Raw genomic sequence first — 24,613 nt, forward strand, 5'->3', positions numbered from 1 at the left:
GAGGTCTTTGTTGCTGGCAATACTCTGCAATTGTTAGTTGTTTTGTGCTGCCTAAAACTGTCTCCTCTACCTGTGCTGACCCAGGAAGCTGAGAGGGAGGAAAAGTTCCACATTCCAACAGTTTTGTTAGGAGACATTTTTAGAATTTAGTAGTGAAAAAACATCCTCTGTTTATTCTATCTTGTCTGTTGGCTTATATATATTATCCTGTGTATTGGACCAGGATTACACTTTGACAGTAAAAGTTCCACTGGGTTGTGGGAGAATCCAGTCACTTCACTTGACTTTCATGCTGAAATACGGTGGCAGTGTCAAAATGCTTCCATGAGTAGCTGAGAAGTTGCATGGTCTAGAATTTCAGCTTAGTGTGTGCTGCAACTGTAAAGTAGTGGTGGACAGAAAAGCTGCTTCTGTTTTCACTCTCCTGTGGAGCACAGGAGATTCTGCAATATCTGAAGCTAAGTTCTCTCTGGCTTTTTTGTTTCATTGCTGGGGGGTTTTTAGGTAACACAAGCACTGGGTGTAACACTGGCATGCTTGCACAATTTGCTATGTTCAAATCATGCAGTAGACTACCTGAGATTCGTGCTTGAATTAACTCCCTGTAACATCAATCCTATTACTGATGTTGAGCTGTAACTTTGGAAAACATTAAGCCATGATACAAAAGCATAATTATTATTTTTAAAGATTACTGTAGTTATCTAGAAACCTTAGCTGAGTCACAGGCTCGATAATGATTGTGTTTTGAAGCACAATTTATTTATGTTTGTAGTATCTACTGTGTGATATAGTAAAAGGTCACGTGGTAGATGTGAGTTTTTTAATCTTTCCAGAGGGGAATATATGAAGAAAAGAGGGGCTAAGTAACTGTATTTATGTTGAGATCAAGGTGTGCCCTACATAAACAGCAATATTGTCTGTGACAGGATGATAACTGGGAAGTCAGGAATGACCATGCCTATCTTGCTCTTCCACTGCCATGCTGTTTAACCTTGAGGAAGTTAGTTTGTGCCAAGGCCTTTTTGTCACATGTGGAACCCTGATAAATGGGGTAGCTTCCTAAATCTAGTACAGTATAATTTACCAGTGAAAATGACTGTGAGTTACATTACACATTTAGTCTGTTATTGTTCTTCTGTTGAAGCTAATAATTTGGTGTGTGTATTTTGTTTTTGCTTTTCTTCAGGCCCTTGTAAAACTTTTCTCAGGGCGTAAACCCATGTTATACAGTTTCCAGACATCTTTACCACGATTGCCAGTTCCAGCTGTTAAAGACACAGTTAATAGGGTATGTACATTCACCAGTTTATTTTCTTCAGTAGCACAGAATCCTAGATGCTTTTTGGGGTGTTTTTGCCATTCCTCATGAAAAACTGCATAGTGGTATTAATATGGTGTAAGAGATTCAAACTTCTGCATGGAAATGAAAATAAAGGCTGTGACAAACCAGTGAAACTGGTGACAGTTTGAAGCCAGTGTGATTCACACTGGATGACATAATGCCTGTTGTTGTAAGGCTGTGCCACAAAGTGTGATTTCCATGGTGTTTGAAGCACACTTTTGTTATTCTCTCCAATTTCCAGTGTTATAACACAAAACCTTGTAGGAAAGTGGGTAAATATGGCAGTATGTCACAGAAACTGAAGGTTTGATTTTTAGAGGCGGAAAAAAAATCTCTGTCTGCTACTGAAGAAGCAGCATGCCTTACCCTTTGGAATGGAAAATATTTAGAAAAGTTACCTCTTCCACTTGTGTTTTGCTCACAAATGCCTGAAAACATATTTTATTTTTGAAGTTTGCAGCAGACATTTAGAAGAGCATATACTCTTATTTTAAAAACATGGTACTTGCAGCCTTATGGATTGAGAGTGGATAATCTTTCTTTAATGTTAAAATGCTTTATGTAGGAATGGTGAGAAGCTATGTATTAGTTCCTGCACTAATCAGGAACACTGATTCTTTTCTTGTGTTCTAGTATCTGGAGTCAGTTCGACCACTTATGGATGATGAAAAGTTCAAAAGAATGGAGAGTCTTGCCAAAGATTTTGCTTTTAATTTGGGACCAAGGCTTCAGTGGTATTTGAAGCTAAAATCCTGGTGGGCCACCAATTACGTAAGTTGATAAATAGGAGGCTCAGTTGTTCAAATTACATTATTTGTTCCCTGATGCTCTTTTTGGCTTAAACTACATTATTTCTTAAATGTAAAAGAAGGAAATTGAAATAGCTGAATATTTTTTTACAGTGCATGTGACTTTGCATGTTCATAATTTGTGTGATTTGGTGAGCAAAAGTGAATGAAACTTGAAAAAATGAATCCTTATTTTGTGTTTTGTTATTCTGGAGAATTTTGCTGTTAGGATTGCTTTTGGGGCTTGTTTATTTGCTTGTTGAGCTTGATAACTCAATAATGGGCCTGGCTACCAAGGTAGTTTAGAAGAATGGTATTCTATATCTATAACTATAGAACAGGTTTTTTTTTAATATAGAGCAGCTGAGGCAAATAGAAGAAAAATAAAGAACTGTATCAATTGAGTTGTTGAGCTGTCGTTTCTTTTCTTCTTTTTTTCCTTACCAAAAAAAATAATCCAATCCTCAACATCATTGTAAGAACTGTAATGTTAATTAATTCTTCATATATTGTCTAATGTACCCAGGTAGCCTAACCTGTCCTGGCGAAGGCTGTAAAGCATTCAGGAGATCTGATACATTTTAAACATTATGGGGAGAACATGACTTCTTTGAAACCTTATCAGAGAGATATAGCTGAATTGGATTTAGTTTTCTCACCTTTTTTCTCTGTTTTCCCTGAAGTCTGATAGAAATTAGCAGGGCGGGGATTATTGTCTTTTTAAGTGCTAGCAGTTTCCTTCCCATTTGTGGATGGAATGTTGTCTTATGCAGCCATCAACATAGAAGACTTAAACTGTGAAAATGATGAGATTTTACTGATTTTGTTTTTCCTTCCTGCTGCAGGTTAGTGATTGGTGGGAAGAATACATCTACCTTAGAGGACGTGGACCAATCATGGTTAATAGCAACTATTTTGCAATGGTGGGTAAATAAATCCTATAAACCCCTTATGTTGCATAGAAACTGTAACATTTCTGGCAGGCATCTTACTTCATGGTGTCTTTCTGCTTAGAAATCTGTTGCCACTGAGGATGTAAACTTTGTTTTTCTTTCTCTGGTATAACCTGCAGCCAGTGTCTTCAGGTACCTCCAAGTACGTCACATACTGAAGTATGTGGCACAAACACCCATTTTAGCAGCCCTAGCACAGCTGCCACTTTGGCAATCTCATGCAATAATGACTTAAGCAGTTTTGTCCTTACTGTAAAGAGTAATCTTCCAAAAGCTCCATGTAAAACTTCATGGGTAACACAGCTGAAGGAGGCATGTGCTCATGCTAGCAAATATACATACAGGAAGTAAAATTGTAAAAGATTGAAAATAAAAAGGAAAAAAGAAATATGATGGTCTTGGATCAAGTTTTATGTAGCACTGTCTTTTCTACTTAAATGATTAATAATGTTTAGGGAGATTGTGACTACTGAAGAAAAGTTTCATCAGCTCACTGCACTTGGAAACTTCATAAATTTTAAAGCCTTTTCTACCTTGTCCAGAATAAATGTTTAAGTACGTGGATGAGAAGTACTACTTTAATGTAGCCTGGTAATCTTTAATTTATGATTCTTATCTACTTTTCAGGACTTCCTTTCTTTATATCCCACAACCTTGCAGGCAGCTAGAGCTGGTAATGTTATCCATGCCATCCTGCTCTATCGGAAAAAACTGGACAGACAAGAAATCAAGCCAGTATGTATATCAGTTTAAATGGCTTTTGATCTTTTTCCAGCACAATCTGTGAGAAGCTGACCAGCTTTCAGAATGGGAGAGGAACGTCTTATTGTGACGAATTTTTGTGGTCCATATCATCTTGGCTATCGCTTGAATTGCACATGGGCAGAAACTAGCCACTGTCAAAAGTACAGAATTGCATGGATACAATACAGGATGGTTGGGATACAGGTCTGGAGGCCACTTGACACCAAGAGTGGGCCAGGCTAATACGATAACATCCTGTGTTGCACTAATTTCTAGGTAGCAAAGATAGTCAAATCCCATTTGAGTTTCTGTACTGTCCAGTGCCTGTGTATTGTAGTAAACAAAGACTGTGGAAACAATTAAGTAGTTTTTTTCAAGATCATGGAAGGGATGTGATTAATTGAATGGAACTACAGGTCTGAGAAATGTGACCTTTTGTTCCTGTACAGCCATAAATAGCTTAAAAGAATGAATTAAGGGATAATGCATGCTGCATGTGTTAAGTTTTGCATCCAGACCACCCATGGAGAGCTCTTTGAATTTCAGGTGCTAGCTAGCTTCAGTCTTCCCTCATGGAGGGTGAGCTTTTGGTAGAAGGGGAAAAAATAATGGCTCTGGAGCGTCCATGGAACATTCCACATGTAGTTTAAGGAAAGACCATGAACAGGGAGGAAAAAACTCAACACTGCATTAATGTATTATAAATCTTACTCTTCTGAAGCCTTTGTTTAGCAAGATCTTGGGGTTTTTTCTTTACTTTTTAATTTTCTGATCGTATATGCAAAATGACATTTTACCGTATGTTTGCTTCACAGATTCTTTTGATGGGATCCACTGTTCCACTCTGCTCAGCTCAGTGGGAAAGGATGTTTAATACTTCCCGTATCCCGGGAGAGGAATCAGGTAAGCAGGGCCAGCCAAGGAGAATGAGCACCTTGATGGAATTCAGGGCTTGCTGTCTTTTCTACTAAAAATCTGGTTTTCGAGATAAAGATCTGATTGGCACAAGTGTTCCAAGACTCAGGATGTAATGGATTGCTGTAGAGTTCCTAGATGTCTTTCATTTTAGGGAGATTTTGAAGCCTTTTAGTGGTTTTTCTCCTTTATTGGAATACGATCCCAATATTACCGGGTGGAATGTGCCTGGGCTCGTCTGGCCCTTGCTGCTTGGCCAGAGGTGGCAACTGTGGTGTTTTCACCTCAGAGACACCTTTGGCTGGCTGGATGTTGCAGCTGGCACTTGGAACAAGTCCAGGCAAGCAGGAACTCAGTTTTACCTCTGCTGGAAAGGCTTTAGGCAATGGTGAAGGAGAAAAGGAGACAGATTCTGCCGGAGGGTTTAATCCAGAGCTTTATTCCAGGGTCACAGATCTCTGAATCTTGTAACAGCTCCAACAGAATCCCAACCGCATGGTCCCGTGTCTTTTTAAGCCCGGGGAAAGGGGAGGGGGAGGGGAAGGGGCAGGTGTGCCACCAACCAGGTGGAAGGGGGGCAGTCTCAGGGGACAATGACACCCAGACTGGCCAGTGACCCCAGGGCTGAGAAGCATCTTTGGAACTGCACCAACCAGACACTGCCCTTGCTGGAATGTTAGGATTGAGGGACAGCACTTAGCAAGGGGGCAAGGGGGAGGGGAAGGGAGAGGTTGGCACACCTGAGGGACTGGGAAAGGTGAAACAGGATATTGCTCCACACCGCAACACTCCTTAAATTAAAAAAAACAACTTCAAGATAATATTGTCTGTCCTGTTTTTGAATTTATAAATAATCTTTACTTTTATTTTTCCAAGATCAAGATGATTTTTGAGGTCTTAATATTAAAAGTGGCATTTTTTTGTTGCCTTTTATTGTTTTTCCTAAGTTTTGTCACTGTAAGTGGGGTCAGATTGCATCTAGAAGAACTGACCATTTGTAATCGGCAGGTGGAAGAAAACATTAGTATTAATTTCCTTTCTCTTTGAGAGCTTCACAGCCAATTTTAGTGGAGACTTGTGCTGGTGTGTTTTTCTACAAAATCTGTATCTAGGCTTCTCTGATCATGTTGTATTCTGAAGAGCCTCTTAGAACTGATTTCACCTGTTTACCCAACAGTGCATCATTGTGGCAGCATCACAGTGAAACATGAGCAGCAGTTATTGTTTACTCACCTCCGTTGGGAATGCATGTGGGGGCTGCCACTTGAAGACAGGATGGATTTTTTTTGCTTTCTGTGAGGCCTGTAACTCATTCTAATGTTCCAAACTGCCTTCAAACTTGTTACTCCCACTCAACTACAGAATTCAAAACAAAGAGTTTCTAGGCAGATGCAGGGATCTGCCCACTCTTCCCTGGTGGAGACTGACATTTGCTGTAAGAAGCTGGATAAAGTGGAGAAGTGGCATTGGATAGTGGATAAAGCAGTAGGTGCATGTGTCAGATAAGGACTTTGCTCTCAGTTCTGCTGCTGGCCTTTGCTAGATTGTTGAGGAATTTTTTTTCAAGCTATGCCTCAGACAGCTTTATCTGCAAACTGAAGGAAAGGACATCCCTGGTGTCATTACTCCATGTCATAACCAGTAGCTTAAATAGATGAGCAGGTTTTCAAATCTCTCCTGGACAACTTTAGTCTATGAGCTACTCTTATTCAGAATACTGCAGTACTTCAAGTACTGAGAGAGCAACCCTTGCCCTTACCTGTTGTCAATAAAATAAAAGGTATAAACAGTTTGCATTTAGCATTGGTTTTCTTTCAGTCTAAAATGAGTTCTGTACAGAAGTGTGGAAGTGGCTCATTCTAACTGGCACCTGATTAAAATACATCCTGTATGTCTTAGGGGTTCTCCTCAGTTTCTCCTGTTTAAAGTCTTTCAAATTAAACTACAGTCAATATAATAATTACTGTCCTTTTCTCCTAGGCTTTTCACATTTCCTATTACACTTTTTCCATTTTGCTTTGTTTCTGTTTTTCTAAGGGAAAAACAGTTGTGTCATTCTGTATATGTCTTCTCTAAAGGAAAAACAATTATGTCATTCTGTATATGTCTGAGTTCCAAAAACATCTTTCACACATTCTCATGAGCAGCTTGACTCCTTGTCTCCTGATTTCAATTACTTTATGTATATTACAGTTCCTAAAGAAAAAAAAAAGGAAAAACTTATTTTCCTATTAATTGGTGAGAAAATCTGGATGAACATTGTATTGTCACTTGAGCAGCAGCTAAATAGTCATGATTTTTGACAAAACATCCTATGGAGTGGTTTGATACAATGCCTTCATGACTAAATTTAGGCTTATCAAGCCAAGTAGATGGTAAAATGAGGGGAAAAATGTGGCCTAGTTTTCTGCTTCACATAGCATTACACATTTTGGCCATATATGGAATATTCACTCTGCGTCTGCCAAGACAAATGTAAACAAAAGCTGATGGTATAAATTCTGAGTTTCTTAAGACTCTGCATGAGTTGTCTAGGACCTGAGTGCAAATGATTTAAAAATACTTTTCCTGATACTCATCTAGCATGTTCTTCACCAGGCTACACAGCTAGTGCTTGTTTTTCAGATAAAGGAATATAGGTTTAGTTGCTTGATAGTGGCCTGCAGTGTGGAAACTGGTGATGCTATATGTGGAAATGACTGTCAGATCTGGGTATTTGACTGTTTGGGTATTTGACTGGGCATCTTTGTGATATTTGACTGTTTGGGTATTTGACTGGGCATCTTTGTGATGAAATACCATGGGGTGCTGAAATAACTTGTAGTGCATGCAATAGGCATCTGATGTTATGTAGTGCATTAGTGTTTTGAGACTTCAGCTTTGTGTTCACCTAAGTGATTGCAATTCTAGATACCCTCCAGCATGTGAAAGACAGCAAACACATTGTTGTGTACCACAAGGGCCGTTACTTCAAAGTGTGGCTGTACCATGATGGCAGATTGTTGAGACCCCGAGAAATTGAACAGCAAATACAGAGAATTCTTGAGGATGATTCAGAACCTCAGCCTGGTGAAGAGAAGCTTGCAGCTCTTACTGCAGGAGATAGGTATGGGGGTTATTACTTTTTAAATAAGTTTAGTTTTAGAAATCATTGCATAACATAATCATTGACTATTGGCTTTAGAATTTTTAAATAGTCTGCAGTCAGTTGTTTGTACCTTGGTCACTGATTTTGTATACTGATGATGTGTAACACTGCTTCAGTCACTTGTAATTGTGTGGAGTTAAAAAAAATTTGCAGTGGCAATCCTATATGCAGATTATTATTTTTACTGTTGTCTTTCTTATAATAGATACTTTCTTTTGTTTAGTTTTAAGTGAAGATGATCTATGCTGTAGGTATTGCATGTGCAGAAATGTTGAATTTCTGAGGATGAAGTTTTGCTCGTGTGTGATGATGAGTTGAATTGGTTCCTAGGATTCCACTGTACAAGTATTATCAGAGCTTTTCACAGCTCTCATAGTTTAAATGCAAAGAAAGTAGCTGTATCAAATTCCACAGAAGTAGGAGGAATGTCTCATAGTGATTTTAACAGTAATCAAACATTGACAAATTTATGTAATCTGGCTATAAACCAATTTTTTTTTTTACAGAGTACCATGGGCTAAGGCTCGTCAGGCTTATTTTAGCCGTGGAAAGAACAAGCAGTCCTTAGATGCTGTAGAGAAAGCAGCATTTTTTGTGACATTGGATGACATGGAGCAGGGGTACAAGAAGGAGGACCCAGTGAAGTCACTGGATGCATATGCAAAATCATTGATACATGGCAAATGTTATGACAGGTGCAGTATTGATGCTGTGGAAAATGCCTTCCTTTTTTTTCAGAATTTGCTAATACATATGAATTAATGATGACTTTTAAATTGATAAATTCCACAGAATCACAGAAGGGTTGGGGTTCCTAGGGACCTTCATCTAGTTCCACCCCCCTTTGCAACAGAAAGGGACAACTTTCACTGCATCACATTGCTCAAAGCCCAGTACAACCTGACCTTCAACATTTGCAATGACAAGGCATCCACAGCTTCTCTGGACAATCTGTTCCAGTGTCTCACCAGCCCACTGTAAAGAATATTTCTCCATTATACCATATCTAAATTTACCCTCTTTCAGTGTATATCTGTTGCCCCATGTCCTGTCACTATGAGCCATGACAAGAAGTCTTTCTCAGCTTTTCTTATAAGCTCTCTTTATAAATTGAAGGGCTGCAAGAAGGTGTTCCCAGAGCCTTTTCCAGACTGAACAATAAGCTCCCTTTCTTCATGGGAGAAGTATCCCAGCACTCCTGCTGGAATATTTTCATGACTCTCCTCTGACCCAGCTAACAGTTCCATGTCCTTCTTGTGCTGAGAACCTCAGGGCTGGACACAGCTCTCTAGGTGGGATCCCATCAGAGGGGAGTCAAGAGGCAGAATCCCCTCCCTCACCCTTCTGGCCATGCTGCTTCTTAAGCAGCCCAGGACAGGATTGGCTTTCTGGGCTGCAAGTGCCCCTTGCCAGCTCATGATGAACTTTTCATCCCCAAGTCCTTCTCTGCAGAGCTGCCAAATCCATTCATCCATCAGTCTGTTGAACTGAGCATTGTCTTGACCCCGGTGCAGGGCCCTGTAGTTAACCTTGTTGAACTTCATGAGGTTCAAACTTCTATTTATTTAAATGTTCTTATATAGAAAAGGATAGGTTCTAGTGCATTTGAATGTGAATTTTAGAGAGACAGGAAGTTACAATACAAAAATGCTTCTGAAATGTACAAAACCATAAAGAAATCTTGATTTCTTTTGTAGGTGGTTTGATAAGACATTCACTCTTATAGTATTCAAAAATGGCAGAATGGGCCTGAATGCAGAGCACTCCTGGGCAGATGCTCCTATTGTTGGACACCTGTGGGAGGTAGGTGCTTGGCACAAAGAGCTAATGCAGAAGATAATGTGACAGGGGCTTGCAGCAGCCCTGAAGGCCAGCAGTGACTTTCAGTCCCTTGCATTCGCATTGCTGAGGAGTGACCTGGGGCCTATGGCTACAGCAACTGTAGAATTTGGAAAAGATCCCAAACCCTCACTTAAGAAGCTGCTATTTTTTGAAGGCCAGAATTTTAGTGAGCTTAGATGTCTTCACAGAATAGTGATAAAGCTCCCCAGCTACCTTTTCTTTAATGTTTTAAATCCACCGATTGTTGCCTCTTTGATATGGCATTGTAATTTTTGTATGTATGTTTTCCTAAAGCTCTTAAGTTTTCTTGTGCTATTAAACTCCCATGCTTACTTTTAAAATGTAAAAAATTATACACAGTTTTACTTTTTGTCTAAGCATTGTTTGCTAAGATGCAGACTGATACGCTGTTCACATTATCTCGTGTATTTATTTGCAATGAATGCAGTAAATTCACTTTGCTTTGCATTCATCATATGCTTAGTTTAATTCTTGAAATCTTATTTGATTTTTTCCCTTTTTTTCATTTTGAAGCTTAAACCTACAAACAGTTATGTGACTCAAATCAATTAAAACTATTTCAAAAATGTTATTTAATTTTGATTTTGTATGTATTTGTGCAAATGGCTCTTGAGTCTAATTGGCCCCCCAAGTAATTTCTGAGTTTTGTTATAGAAGTGCTTCCATGTGTATAAAAACAAAAAAAAAGCCTCATTGCATTCTCCACCCAGGGAAGAAAGAAGGCCAGACTGATAAGAGTGACATGACAATGCAGATTAGACTATCTCAATGAAAGAGGGATACTTTTTTTGCTTTTAATGAATTATATTATATGCTTAATTCATATATCTGTACTTAATATTAGTTGATACATTTTCTGCTAAGAATTAAGATTACTGAAACAAGATTTCATTTTCTAGAAAGTTGTCTGTTGTTAGCTCTTTACAGATTGTCTATTTTTAGAATTGAATGGATTAAGCTTTATTTCATAGTTGTCATGTTCTGACCAGTAAGTGAAATGAGAAAATGAAGAGAAAATGAAATTAAAATAAGATATTAGAAATTAACCATTGACAATCATCAAGCTTTTTCTTTCCATATTGAGCAGATTCAAATCTTTTGGTAGTTCTTTGTGTTTGTATGTGGGTTTGTTGTTTCTTGATTTTTTTTTTTAACATTGAGCATGCTTGATATCTTATAAGACAGAGCCTTTTATGTCTGTTCAAGTTGTGTTATTCATCTTGGAACATGCTTCTTTCCCACCCAGGAGCTCTAGTGCACATGTAAAATAAACTGCAATTTTGAAAGGGATAAAAATCTTAAAAATAATTGAGTTCTTGCAGGATTTGCACTTACTCTGAAATAAATTACTACTTGATGAATAAGTTTTGACAAATAACAAACTTGAAGAAATTCTCTAGAATCTAAATTGAACAAAAATGGTGAAGTCTGAGTTCAGTTTCCTGCTTCTACTTAGTTTGAGGTGGATTTTGAATTGAAAAGGTTTTTATTAAACCAGTAGCATCTAGCAAAATGCACCAGCGTAATTAAATAAGTGTTTGGTTCACATCTGGTGTTCTTCTTGTAAAACTGGGGGCTTCACTTGCAGTTGTTTTCAGTATTTGGAAATGGCTTGTTTTTATTTTATTTCACTGTGTAGTGAAAATAGGTTATATTGCTTTCACATTAAAATCTTAATTCCATGGCAGTAAGTCATGTGTTGCAATTCTGAAGAAGTATCATTCTTTGCAGAATGTGATGGCAACTGAGTATCTTGAACTGGGCTATTCAGTAGATGGACATTGCAGAGGCGATCCCAATCCCAATATTCCCATTCCTACTAAACTGCAATGGGAAATTCCAGAAGAAGTAAGTACAGAAGATTTAGTGGTATGTCATTATGGTTTAGTGGTATGACATTAGAAGAAATGTCTCTTTTCCCCAGTGGTCAAATAATTTATGTAATTATTGATAACCCTATAAATTAATACTAAATTTCTTTTAGTCCTGTAGGTTGTGTACTTCATGTGTAGTCATTACTCAGTTTGCTTAGAAAATCAGGGGGTTTTGATGTCAATCTTTAAAAATTCTGACTGGGAAATGCCAGCATTTTACTAGAAGCTTTCTTGGTTGGCAATATGTCAAAAATAAATGGCCACCTCTTTTAAACAGTGACTGTATTAAAATAAACATTTACTTGCTGAGGTTTCATTACTGTTGTCACAACAAATACTCTTGTCTAATAGTTCCTTTAGAATAGCTGGGGGTTTTTTTGTGTTCATAGTTCATCTAATAAGATTTGATTTTTCTAAGTTGGTTGTTGTTTTTTTTTTGCATGAGTTTCTAGAAAAACTGCCACCACCTATATGGATTTTAATTTTGAATAAAAAGCTAATGGCTGGTGATTTATTTAATTAAGCATGTATGGGAGCTTGGAAGGCATACTGCTAATGCCATTCTGTAACTGTAGGCCATTCTTTTATATTCTCCTGATCTGAACAGTTTTAATGCTGTTTTTATGAGTTATTTTTGGATGTGTACTGGCTTAAAACATTTTTATTACCTTTTTGAATTTTAACTTTCTAGCAAAGATAGCTTCTTTTCTTTCTCTAAAGGGAAATTATTTAGGTAATGATGTTCCTGGCATGCATAAAGGCAAGCATTTCCTGTTTAACTGTTAAAAATACTTGTACTTTTTCAATAATTCTCTCAAATACCATGAATGCATGTTTGTATACATAGAGGTGTTTGTTTGTTTGTTTGTTTGTTTAAGTGCCAAGAAGTGATTGAGAAGTCTCTGAGCACTGCTGTAGCTCTAGCAGATGATGTGGACTTCTGTTCATTTTGTTTTGATACTTTTGGGAAAGGACTAATAAAGAAAGTGAAAACCAGCCCTGATGCCTTTGTGCAGCTTGCCCTGCAGCTCGCTCACTACCGGGTAAGAGCAGAGTGTTTCTGCCCTATGGAGCCTCCTTGGGCTGGCTGTAACATGGGTGTGACTGAACGTGTGACTGTGTAGGGTAATCTTTCACTGCTTGTACAAGGTTGTTAAAGACATTCAGTGCAAATTGATACAAACCCTAAGCAGATTACTAGCTGAACATCAGTTCTACAATGGTTCACATATTGATACATTTCTGCAGTTTTCTCTTCTGCTTAGTTGGTGTGTACCCCTAGGCATTTTGTACTAGAAAGAAATTATGAAACTTCTAGTAGCTGTGTTCATAAACACATAAACAATGTCAAATTTACCTTTCAGATTAGAGTCACACAGGATGCAGTAGTCATGGACACTCCCTAAGAGGATTAACAGAAATCCCTACCTCTATTTTCTTCTGTTAGTTCTCTTTTCCTGTATTGGGCTGTCAGAAAAGACCAATGTAGCAACATTCAGCCTCTCTTTTAAACTGAAGAGGGTTGAATATGAAATGCAGAGAGTAGTCCTTGCTACTTGGTTGTTCTGTTAGTGTTTATCAAATCCTGCTACTAATCTTATTTTTGCCTTTATTATCTTTGGGTAAGGGGGCTAATGGTGGGCTACTGAAAACTCAAATGTTGAGTTTAATTTGTGCAGTGATTCATAGCCTGTGTGCTTAGCTTGGAATGTTGATTGAGAAAGAGGGGCCAAGTCTATCTAAACCTTTAAGTTCTTATTTTTCCCTCTTTCAAGGATATGGGAAAGTTTTCTCTAACGTATGAAGCGTCCATGACACGCCTGTTCCGAGAGGGCAGGACCGAAACGGTTCGTTCGTGCACGGTGGAGTCCTGTCGTTTTGTCCAAGCCATGGAAGACCCCACTGAAAGTGTAAGTTCATGGTGTTAGTGCCCTGTAAAACTGGGAGGGTGGATTTGGATTGGGTATTAGGAATAAGTTCTTCACTGTGAGGGTGGTGAGGCACTGGGACAGATTGCTCAGAGAAGCTGTGGATGCCCCATCCCTGGCAGTGTTCAAGGCCAGGCTGGATGGGGCTCTGAGCCACCTGGCTAGTGGAAGGTGTCCCTGCCCATGGCAGGGAGGTTGGAATGAGATGATCTTAAAGGTCCCTTCCAACCCAGCCAACCTATGATTCTGTGATAATTCATAAGGCACATGAGTTACCACTAGACAACCATGTAAGTCCCCAAATAGTTTTTAAGCATTTAGTGTGATGCGTTTTTTTTTCGGAAGTAAGAGCTGCTTAAGGTAATTGTCCATGTTTTCTGTCAAAAAAGCAGAAATTCTGGGCCATACTAAAAAAGAATGGCAGAACTTAACCCAAATATACCCTTATTTACCTGCTTCTGCACTCCAGAAAACTGTGATTGCATGTAAAATTTTTGTGATTTGTAAAACTCAAACATAGATTTGTAGAACAACTAATCTCATACCAGTTAAGCTTTCCTTTCTGACAGGGAAGCAAGAATAATTCACAGGAAGGAAGTGATTGCTCTTTTATGTTGATTTTGATGACTAGCATTCATGGACCTCTGTACCTTCAGTGTTGGCAGTTTGCCTTCTAAAATAGCTCTGGCAGTTTGTTTTCTTAAAATCACGTTGGGATTTGCTCTCTGTAACTCTTTAAGACCAGTACCTATAGAAGCTATAAATAATATAGTAAGCTTGAGCTGTAATCATGTTTGATTGTAGGTTAGATAACACTTAAAATACAGATTAGTTTTCATTATGCTGTTTACAGTAGGTAACAGCAGACACTTGCTAATAGCTGAAATTAAATACCTGAGGTTGAAAAGCCAGGGGATACTATTTGAGATCAGTTGTCTTGTACTTGACCTTGAAGTGCTCAAGGCTTGAGAGTCATTGCTGTAACTTAGTTTCTGCACCTTCATCCTTGATGCAGTTCATTTAACTGAGTTTTCTTAATCTTTGTTTATTTGTTAGAGGGAAAATACGCTGAAGTTTTTCCGGCAGGCAGCTGACAAGCACCAGCACTTGTATCGCCTCGCCATGACCGGGGCGGGCATTGACCGCCACCTCTTCTGCCTCTACGTCGTGTCCAAGTACCTCGCTGTAGATTCTCCTTTCCTCAAGGAGGTAGGTGACCTTTACTGGTAACTCTTCATTACTGTAATTAGTCCTTTGGTGAGTTTGTGTTTTGTGGTATCTGCCCAAGAGACTTGTGCAGCTCTGGTTTTCCTAAGAAAAAAGGTAAAATTGCAGCTAGTGCTGTTTAACATCTGCTGATAAATTGTTGAGTTAGTTTCATTTTCCTTTACGTATGCATTTGTTGATAGACCTAAAAGAATGCTTTCAGTGAGCTTTTTAGCATAATACATGTTACTTAGAATTGCAGAAAATATATAGTCAGTATTGAAAAAATTTGTTTTGCTTTGTGTATTTTCAAGGGAGTACAGCAGAGACTGTGTGTTTTCTCTGAGAATTTTTTTGTGAAACTGACAAATTCAGTTCCTTTTAAGTTACTAAGAGTTAAAGGAGCTGTATATGGCATTAATGTAGTTGCATATTATTCTGAAAAATTATTAATTAAACTAGATTTTAAGGTTGGATTTTATAAAAGTAATTACACTGCACTTGTTCATTTTTTCTGGTTAATCAAAAATGTGTTCCACCTTGCCTCAAAATTAAGCTATTCAGGTTTGTCTGCTTGCCCTCCTAAAAGTGGCTAAGTCAAGAAGAAAACAGTTTCTACAGTTTCCACAAACTTTCAAGATGTTGTTAGAGATTTTACAAGCTTCTATCTTGATGTAGGATCTTCCTGGGATTTGAATATGACTAATAATGGTCTTGTTAAAACAAGACCTTTTGTGTGTAAGTTACAAGGCTGTAGACCAGGTAATCTTGTTTGAAGTAGCATTTCTGTTGAAATTCTATTTTATTCTCTTTGAGGAATTGACATCACTTCCTCATATGATAATGGTTTCCATATCAGGACAAGTTTAACTGTTTCATTTAAGCTTCTTAGTTTTTCATTCCATTGAAATGGGAGTTAACCTTAATATTGCTTTATAAAGTGTTTTCTAACAGCAATACTGCAATACTACACTTGTTATAACACTTGCTATCCTGACTAGTTTTTGAGAAAGTTGCATGTTCTTAACCAGTGTTTTCTATTTGTTTGCATCTCTTTTATATCTAATACAGGTTTTGTCAGAACCTTGGAGGCTGTCAACGAGTCAGACACCCCAGCAGCACATTGATCTGAAGAAGAACCCGGAGATGTTGTCCTCTGGTGGAGGGTTTGGACCAGTATGTTTCCTAAGTACAAGTATCCACTAAAAAAGAGTTTTACAATCAAGACAGCAGTCAAAAAAATTCAGATCTGTAATCCCTCATTGTTGCATATCAAAGGTGCAGCTCATGCTTTTAAATGCATGTACTTAATAATTTCCCATGATGTGGCTGTGTTTAGAAAAGTCTGCATCACCCTTTTCTGATATCCCACTACAAGAAAGGATTATTCTTAGGGAAATGCACAGTTATGAAATGAGATACAGGGCTCCAAGGCAAAGAGAGCTTATGAAATTGGGGTTCTTACCACATTGCCTGTGCCCAGATCTTCTGTACATTAAACTGTTGTTACAGTGACAAATGCATTATTACTTAAACTAGATTTTAAGGTTGGGATTTGTGAAAGTACTTATACTTCACTTTTCTTATATTTCCTGCTTGATGAATAAATGTGTTCGTACATTCCTCCAGATTAAGCTGCTCACATTGTTCTGCTTGCCCTCCTAAGTGTGAATCATGGCCAAGTCAAGAATACAGCCGTGTTCTATGGCTTCTGTAGACTTTCAAGAAACCAGTGTATTGTTAGAGATTTGACAAGCTGCTTATTTGCTGTGCTATTTTATTGGTATTTGAGTTTGGCCACTGATGAGAATATTGGTGTCAACAATATCTCTTCAGCAGCCTTTATGGGGCTATTATAATAGATTAATCTGTTTTCAAAAAGCATTTCTATTGAAGGAACAGTGAGAGGTATCACAGGACTGCTCTTTGCCCCACAGAAATTAGGGTGACAAGTCCAGTGTATTTTGGCTGGTTTGTCAAGTTGGAAGATGGGGAATGGGAGGTGGGGTGTGTTAAATTGTTGATGTTTATTTACTCATGTTTCTGATACAGTTTTCAGTAGTTTTTGAAGTTAAAATGAATTTGACTTGCAGTATCAAGGAGGCCAAGCTATGGCTCATTCTTGAGATTCTGACTTCCTCAAGCCATTATGAAATCAGTATTCTGAATGCCCAAAAGGATTTTGGCTGCAAGAATTCTAACACTGTTTTCCTTTGTTTTTGTTAACAAAAACTATGCTTTGGTTTGCTGAATCAGCCCAGAGATTCAGTACATCAGCTTTCTATGCATGTGTTTTTTGTTGGTTTTGAAGGGTTTTTTTGAACATTCAGTAGAGTTTATCTTTGTAGCACTAACAGTGAGAAGAGTGAGAAGACTGTCAGAGTGCTTAGCAGCAGTGGCAGCAAGGACATGGAAGGTTGAGATCCTTTGAGTTAGGAAAGACATGAAGTGGGGTGACATCAGGATAATCTGTGTTTACCAGGCATAGTTGGAATAAAACATCAGACTGAAACTTGGCACAGTTAACGCTACTAATGTTGAAATTGGACCAGACCTCTGCTCGTGATACAGGTGTTCAGAATCACGTTTGCTGTAGAGGTAGAAGAAAACTTGCATTTGGCAAGTTTTCATCATGCAAGGCCTTTACACTGTGTTTGTTTACATCTGCAGAATGACCCCAGCAGGCTGATTGGATAGGTATACAACTGAACTAATTTATTCCTTGCTGCTTAAGCAATATATATAAAGCTTAAGCATTGAAGCTGTATAGCTACTTAGGACCAGGACTTTCTGTTGCCTTTCTATTACCAAAAAATACCTGAAAAAGTATTTTATTTCAAACTATTAAAGCTGGGAAATATTACAGATAAATATTCAGAAAGTGGTTATTCCATGCACTTCAGATGAGACTAGACCTGTTCCTTAAGTGGAGCCAATCGTCAGAAATTATGGATTAAATATATTAGTTGAAATTTTACTTGAGGAAATTGCAACTGATTTTAAAAACTGTAACAACTTCTTAATTGTACATAAGTTGATTGAGAACGAAGGAGAAGGAAAAAGTTTAGTGTGGTAGGACATGGCTTGGCTTTTGGCTACAGTCAGCAGAAACAGAGAGCGCTCTCCAGCTGTGGTGAATCCAGGTTTATTGGGTCCCAGGGGGACTGACAACTGAAGAGAAAGAGAGAGGGGTTGCAACAGCTTATAAGGAGGGAGGGACACAGGGGAGGAGTCAGTCCTTGGATGAATAGAGTTTTAGAGGGGAGTGGAATACAAAAGATTGACTTAGGGAAAACCCCAATGGGGATAACTTGAGGGTGGGGCCCCAGCCCCTGAGCCAATCACTTGATGCTCTAGCTGGAAGTTTCTAGAGAGTTCTAGAGAGAAGGGTGGGAGCGCCGAGTGACGGACAGGGCACCGGGGAGGGATTTGAGAAAGGGTACCTTAGTCTCCAAGGCAACTGGGGAGGAGCTGGGATAACTGGCAGCACAAGGGAGGGAAGGGAGAACCAGGGCAGAACCATTACATGATAGGGGGGAACAGAACAGTCCAACTTATACACACACAACACAACAGTTTAGAAGGTGTTTTTCTCTTCTTTCTTCCCCTAGGTGGCTGATGATGGTTATGGTGTTTCTTACATAATCTTGGGTGAAAATTTCATCCATTTCCATGTCTCCAGCAAAATATCTTGTTCTGAGACGGTAAGAGTCAGTCCTTTCCTATGGTTTAATAAATCTGTTCTGCTTTGTGCTTATAGAACTATTCTACTCATTGTCTAAAATATAAATAATGTGGTTTTTATTTCTCAATATATGCTGCTTTGTTGGAGTTTTTTGCCTCCAGTTGTATAAATTTAATAGTTTTGTGAACCAAGGATACCATATTCTATTTTGCTTATGCTTTCAAGCATAAAGAAAACACGATCTTTACACATGTGTAGTTCCCTGCAGCTCAGGTGAAATATCACATGTGTCCCCTAAACAGAAAGATGGGCTTATCTTGGTTTTTCTTATTACAGTTTTGGTTTGTCTCGGGCTGCAGCTGTAAAGACGGAATAAAATGTATGCTGTCTATTTAAGCCTTCCTGGTTTAAATAATGCTGAACAAAGCTGACCCATAAATTATAATCTGTGCTAATCAAAAATTTATTAAAATAACACCCGTTATTAGAGGATAGTAGATGTCATATGTTGAACATGCTGTTGTTGTGGAGGACTTTGTGCTTTGAGTTCAATTCATCCTTTCCCTTTATATTTTTATGGCCTTACTGAAAATGCTGAGTTCATTCAGGGTTACATAGCTGACCTAGTTTTCCTCTTTTGACCTTAACTTGTCCAGGAGATCATGGTGCTTCTGGTTAATCATTAAAGATTAGGAAATACAACTTTGTTTTTATCATAGTTGAAATTGTTCTTCAGATGCCTGTTAGCTTGTACTTTAAATTTCACTCTGTTGCTTTTACTTATCAATTGAGTCAAAAGTCCATACAGAACAGGCAGCCATTTTGTGTGTGTGCCCTTGATATTAGTAGGGCTGCTGTAGTAGATCCTTTAATGTAGCTAATAATTTACATTTGTAATCTTAATTTCTTTCTTGTGCCATCCATCTAATGCTTAGAATAAACAGAACAAGTTCCTGTTTTGTTTACACTTAGAAAGTTGTTATTTTCATTTCCAATTCTTTTTTCAATGGCAAATGATTCAGCATTTCTGATAGGAGCTCAAATAAAAATAATTTTTCTGCTCTTTCAGTACTTCTTGGTCATTAGTCATCCACTCACTGAACACTCCTTTGTTTTCTGAAAATGAGCTTTTTCAAAATCTTGTAGGAAAAGCAATATCAAAACCCAAATTTTAAAGTAGCAGAAAGCTATGCGTGCATCCAATTTCAAGACGATATGATCTCATTTCTGACTGTAGGAAAGTAAATGCATAATGAAGAAGTCATTGGTCAGCACTAGCATAAACCTGGATTAATCTGTAGTTTTAGAAGTTCTCTTATTAAAATTCCCATTGTATGATAAAATAGATGCCTGAATTCCAGAAGCTCCAAAACTACAAAATATTAGAAAGTTTCTTCTTTTGCCTGAAAAATATCTGTTGATGGACAGTACAAGTATTTGGTTTTGGGTTTTGTTTGTTTGTTTTTAAAGGATTCTCATCGTTTTGGAAAGAACATCAAGAAAGCATTGGTTGACATCATGGGTTTATTTAACCTCAGTAAAAACTGTACCAAGTGATTTGCTCGCTTGATGCCAAGCAATCTCCTCTTGGTGGGATGAGGACTCTGCTGCACAGTGAACAAGAGCAAGGTTTGTTGAAGAGTAGCTGGAGAGGAAACTGAGTCAGCACCTTCTTGATCACCTATTAAAACCTTAGCAGTATATTAAATGTGTCTTTTTTTGTTGTGATTTGTTTTGGGGGGTTTTTTGTCAGTAGTGTGGGAGAGCTTATTTTGACAAAGGATGACTTCTAAAATCTTCTGTTTCTAGGGAGGAAGCATAGTATCAATGCATGAAGTCATGTATATTCTAACTTCTGCAGTTTTCTCTTAATTTGTATACACTTTCTCTTTTTTTTTTTTTAATTTTAAATTAGTTTACTTATTTCCAGAATCAAAGGGATAAAACACACTGACTTAAATACTAGAAAAAGTTGGATTTGCTATGTATTAATAGCAGAATGTTCTTCAATGTATCTGCTGCTTTATGTTAATGAGTGACAAAACTTCTGGCCATTTGCCTTCCTTGGTTTCTTTTTAGAGGTAAATTCTGTAAAACATACCAAAAAAATCCCTGCTGTAACCCACCTTAACACATTAAGTTGAAGAAATGTTAATGTTTTTTGAAAAACAAAAAAAAAAAGAGACCCAGCCATTGGATAGTACAATGTGTCCCCTCATTAGCAGGTATCACATTTTTCTTACTGCTTGCAAGCCTGTTTGTGACACTGATTTTATTTCTGTATAAATAAATGGACCTGTGTACTTGTTCATGCAAGTGCCTTAGAAAAACAAAGATCCTTAGCCCAGGAAAAAGGCATATGCTGGGAGTTGTTTCAGTGGTGAAACAGGGAAGGTTGTAGTAATGCAGATCTGGTTTTCAAATTACAAATGAGGATGAAGTGGCATAAGCAGATGTGAATATGTTGCCAAATGGTGCAGTCAGGTTTAAAATTCTAATGGAATGCTCCTGTCTTAAATAGCAAAGGTCGGCCCTTAGGAGGGGCAGGACTAACTTTGTTTGGGATGTATTCATGCATTTGTTTTGGTGAGTGGAATTGGTGGTCACTCGGGTTTCTGGGCCCTGGGAAATGTTAATTGAGTTGAATGCAACCTGTTGGAAATCCTGCAAAGCAAGGCTGCCCATGGGGGCTGATGGATTGCAGTTTGTCTGGAAGGGTCACTGCTGCCTTGGCAGCCACCTGCATGAGAAGGGCAAACTGCTGAAGCCATGGGAAATAGCTCCAGAGTGGGAAAGGCATGGCCTTCTCAACCCCTCCTGGGAGATGCTCTTGGTCAAGCAGTTCCTGAAGGATACAGGGAGGGAGAGGAAGCTTTTTCACTCAGAAAGGAGCTTGGTGTTTCCAAGTGCAGAAATAAAATGGCTGCTACCAAATGGAGTAACTTTTGCATGATGCTTCTCTTCCCTGGGCTTTTTAGGTGTGGTACCTTTTTGACATCCTGCAGTGCAGTAAAGTGTACTTGTTAGCACAGCCATTTTATTATTATTATTATTATTTTATATAAGGTACATGATGGTTACTGATACGGTGAATGATGCTCCTGAGCTCTGCTGAGTTTAAAAGACCCTTGGGGTGGATATAAAACTTCTCATTAGACTTTGAATGTTTTCTGGCCAGTATCTCTAACTTTCTATGCCTCTTCATGCTTATTTTTACTCTGATCCAGCTATTAAAACACCTGTGTATGTATGCTTGGGTGGGAACTCTCAAAAATCCAAGAAGCATACTTTGGTGACTGCATGCTTACATAAATGTGGGAACCCTCACAGGAACTGATCAAAGGCACTCATTATTTGATTAGGGTACAGTGTGTGGGAAAGGACACTTGGAAAATAAGCCTTACTGTATCTGGCAGGCCTGGCACTTATCAAGCTACTGCAACCATTTTATAGTGATCTATTTTTGGAGCTGCAGAAATAATGCACTGGGGGTTTTGGGGGCTGTTTTTGGTGTTGGCTTTTTTTTTTTAATTGACCACTGACCAGTCTGTGTTTAAATTAACATATTAGCTTTTAGGGTTTTCTTTAAAAAAAAAGAGGTTTAGATTTGACTCTCAGGTCTTAAATGTTTCTAGTCTAATTGTAGTTAGTGCAATTTTGCATTCTTGGAGAGTAAGTATGATTGGCACAGAAAGCTGTTTTTTATTGTAAATGTTTCAAATGTTTTGTGGTGTTAAATGTATCTTTTTAAATTTTGGAATAGATATAGTTCCTGAACAGATAATATTTTATTTCTTTTTCTTTAAAATGTCAGCAGCATGTAAATAAAATATGCTTTTTGGATGTAAATCTTAGAAATCCACAGTGAATGTAGGTTATTAATAAATAATTTAAATCCTGATGTTCAATATTGTGTACATACAGTAAAACTGCTTGGGTTTTTTTTGCTCAAAGCCATAGGAATGTAACTGAAATTACTTAGATTTGAATGAACCTTCTACTACAGTGTATTTTATTGTAAAGCTAAATGTTCATATTCCAGTAAAACTGCTAATTTGATACTAAAACCTTGAATCATTGATTCTCAATTAATTCTTTAGGAGATCAAACTTAGGGTTGAGGAGGTGGCTAAAAGCCAGGTTGGATGATAATAATTTTTTCTGTTTATGAAATGGCAGTGTGGAATTGGTGGAATATACCTTGAGTGAGCATTTTTCAAATTTATTATTTCAGCTGTTTCATGGCAGAAGTTTGGAAAGCATGGAGTCCATTTACAGGGTACCATTGTTCAGAATTAATACTGTCCCCAGCTGAATATTCTTTTAAGGCTTGAGGCTTTTGAGAGACTAGGGAAGTGTGTGCCTGACCTTGAAAATCATGGTTCTAGTTCAGCCTTTGTACCAATTGTTTTCTCATGTAAAATGTATTAATTTAAAGTAGCAGATTTTTTTTTATCTTGTTTAGTTACTTTACATCTGTTGTTGGTTATTTACATCCAACACTTTGTCTCTATTTTCTACTTTCTTCTGTGACTTCAAAAAATGAAATAAAATTTCACAATTACCACTACCTGAAACAATGTTTAATATCTTTTGTATCTTCTTCCCAGCTCCCTTGCTGTAGTTGCTTGAAATTCAGGACTTATGAATCCATTGCTGTTAAATCCAGTTAGGAACAGTAGCAGTGAACTGTTCAGTTTATTTTAGCAGTGATTTAAATATGTCTTCTAGTTAATAGGTAATGTGTCAATGAAGAGTTAAACCTACAAGGAATTAAATCTCCCAAAAGAAGCTGAACATGTGGATTCACCGTTGTCTGACATCAAATTGTGTCCACTTTCCTCTTTCTGTAGTGATGCCACATAAATATTTCAGTGTTCTGACTTCAAGCATTCTCCCTCCAGAAGGGGATCAGCCATACAGATAATAAAGATGTGATCAGGTGGAACAGTTGCTTTCTTGAAAGTTGAAGATAATGAAATTCATTAATATCTATATTAAATTTAGAAAAATCTTTGTGACCAGCTCACTTCCTTACAGTTTGTCACACTATACATGAATGTTTCCTTCCTTTGCCCTTTTTCTTGAAGGTATTAGAGCGAAATTCTGATCAGGTTAAAAATAATTGCATTGAAATAAAACTGATTGCTTGTTTCTATGCTGCTTGCTTACCTTCTAAACTGCTCTCTATGTAAGGAGGAAGCACTGTACACACAGGTGGAGAGCAAATTGTCAAGTTCAAACAAATTCCAGTTTGAAACTAGAAAACCCAGCTGTAGTTGATTTCAGTCTTTGTTCCATTTTCTGTTTGACTGGTTTATTTTTGAAAACACAAATGTAGGTATTGAGTGTGATGCTATTATAGTTGTAAATGCATGTGAACAGAACTGTGCACTGAACAAAAATAACCAGAAATAATATTCAAAATATGTAACAATATCTGGTAATGCTGAATGGGCCATAGCATTTATATGCCTTGTTATATTATGAAAATATATGTAGCTTCCCATTTTAACATCAATAAGTCATGAGTTTTGTTTGGTCATTTGGCTTTTAAAAATGAATCATTTAATACATAAAATAGTTATAAGTAAAAGTTTCTTTTCTTCAGGTGATCATATCAAAAACATTTATTCTTACCTGTAACTGGAGATAGGAAACTTCCTATCTCCAGTTACAGGTAAGAAAAAATGATTTTGTTTCAAAGACATCAAACACCCAAACTGTTTCTCCCAGGAAGTCTTTTACAAAAGAATAGTAATATTTCTTTCACAAGAATGTAAAGCTGCAATGACATCAAAATCTTTTATTGATGCTGCAAGGGAGTTCTTGGTTAAAACACTCATCTTTTTATAAAAAAGACATGCATTATTTTATGTACTAGAATTCCCTCAGTGATATCTGTGGTTTACCTCACACTTGTGCTTCTGTGTATGATTAAGCAGGCAAGGTTTTATGCTAATTGGAAGAATCTGTCCAACCATTGACTGTCTAAAATGGGCTTTATTCTGAGTGCCAGAGGGAAAGAGGTGCTTTCAAACACTGTCCTATCTGATCTGTTCACCAATGAGAGGCACAGAAAAATGTTGCTCTTAGATTTCCTGCTTTGTGGAGCAAGGCAAAATAGCATCTGGAATTTTTGCCTGTTTCTGGCCCTCAGGGTTC

The 24,613-nt window shown here is 37.7% G+C and overlaps 1 protein-coding gene across 1 annotated transcript in view; it reads left to right on the forward strand.

The window, feature by feature from the left end:
• The window catches only part of CPT1A (carnitine palmitoyltransferase 1A), a 40,373-nt gene extending 17,355 nt beyond the window's left edge, over positions 1-23,018 (forward strand). The window contains exons 6-20 of the mRNA XM_071427625.1: positions 1,190-1,291; positions 1,979-2,116; positions 2,979-3,056; positions 3,714-3,821; positions 4,646-4,733; positions 7,656-7,851; positions 8,400-8,588; positions 9,591-9,696; positions 11,488-11,604; positions 12,509-12,673; positions 13,406-13,540; positions 14,615-14,767; positions 15,836-15,940; positions 18,376-18,468; positions 19,920-23,018. Coding sequence (XP_071283726.1) covers positions 1,190-1,291; positions 1,979-2,116; positions 2,979-3,056; positions 3,714-3,821; positions 4,646-4,733; positions 7,656-7,851; positions 8,400-8,588; positions 9,591-9,696; positions 11,488-11,604; positions 12,509-12,673; positions 13,406-13,540; positions 14,615-14,767; positions 15,836-15,940; positions 18,376-18,468; positions 19,920-20,006 — 1,860 coding nt within the window. The 3' untranslated portion in view covers positions 20,007-23,018. The remainder of the gene's footprint in view (positions 1-1,189; positions 1,292-1,978; positions 2,117-2,978; positions 3,057-3,713; positions 3,822-4,645; positions 4,734-7,655; positions 7,852-8,399; positions 8,589-9,590; positions 9,697-11,487; positions 11,605-12,508; positions 12,674-13,405; positions 13,541-14,614; positions 14,768-15,835; positions 15,941-18,375; positions 18,469-19,919) is intronic.
• Positions 23,019-24,613: the final 1,595 nt, after the last annotated feature.

The sequence above is a fragment of the Agelaius tricolor genome, unplaced genomic scaffold, assembly GCF_023055355.1.
Source record: "Agelaius tricolor isolate 1412-34295 unplaced genomic scaffold, bAgeTri1.0.p SCAF_5, whole genome shotgun sequence".
Classification (NCBI taxonomy): domain Eukaryota; kingdom Metazoa; phylum Chordata; class Aves; order Passeriformes; family Icteridae; genus Agelaius; species Agelaius tricolor.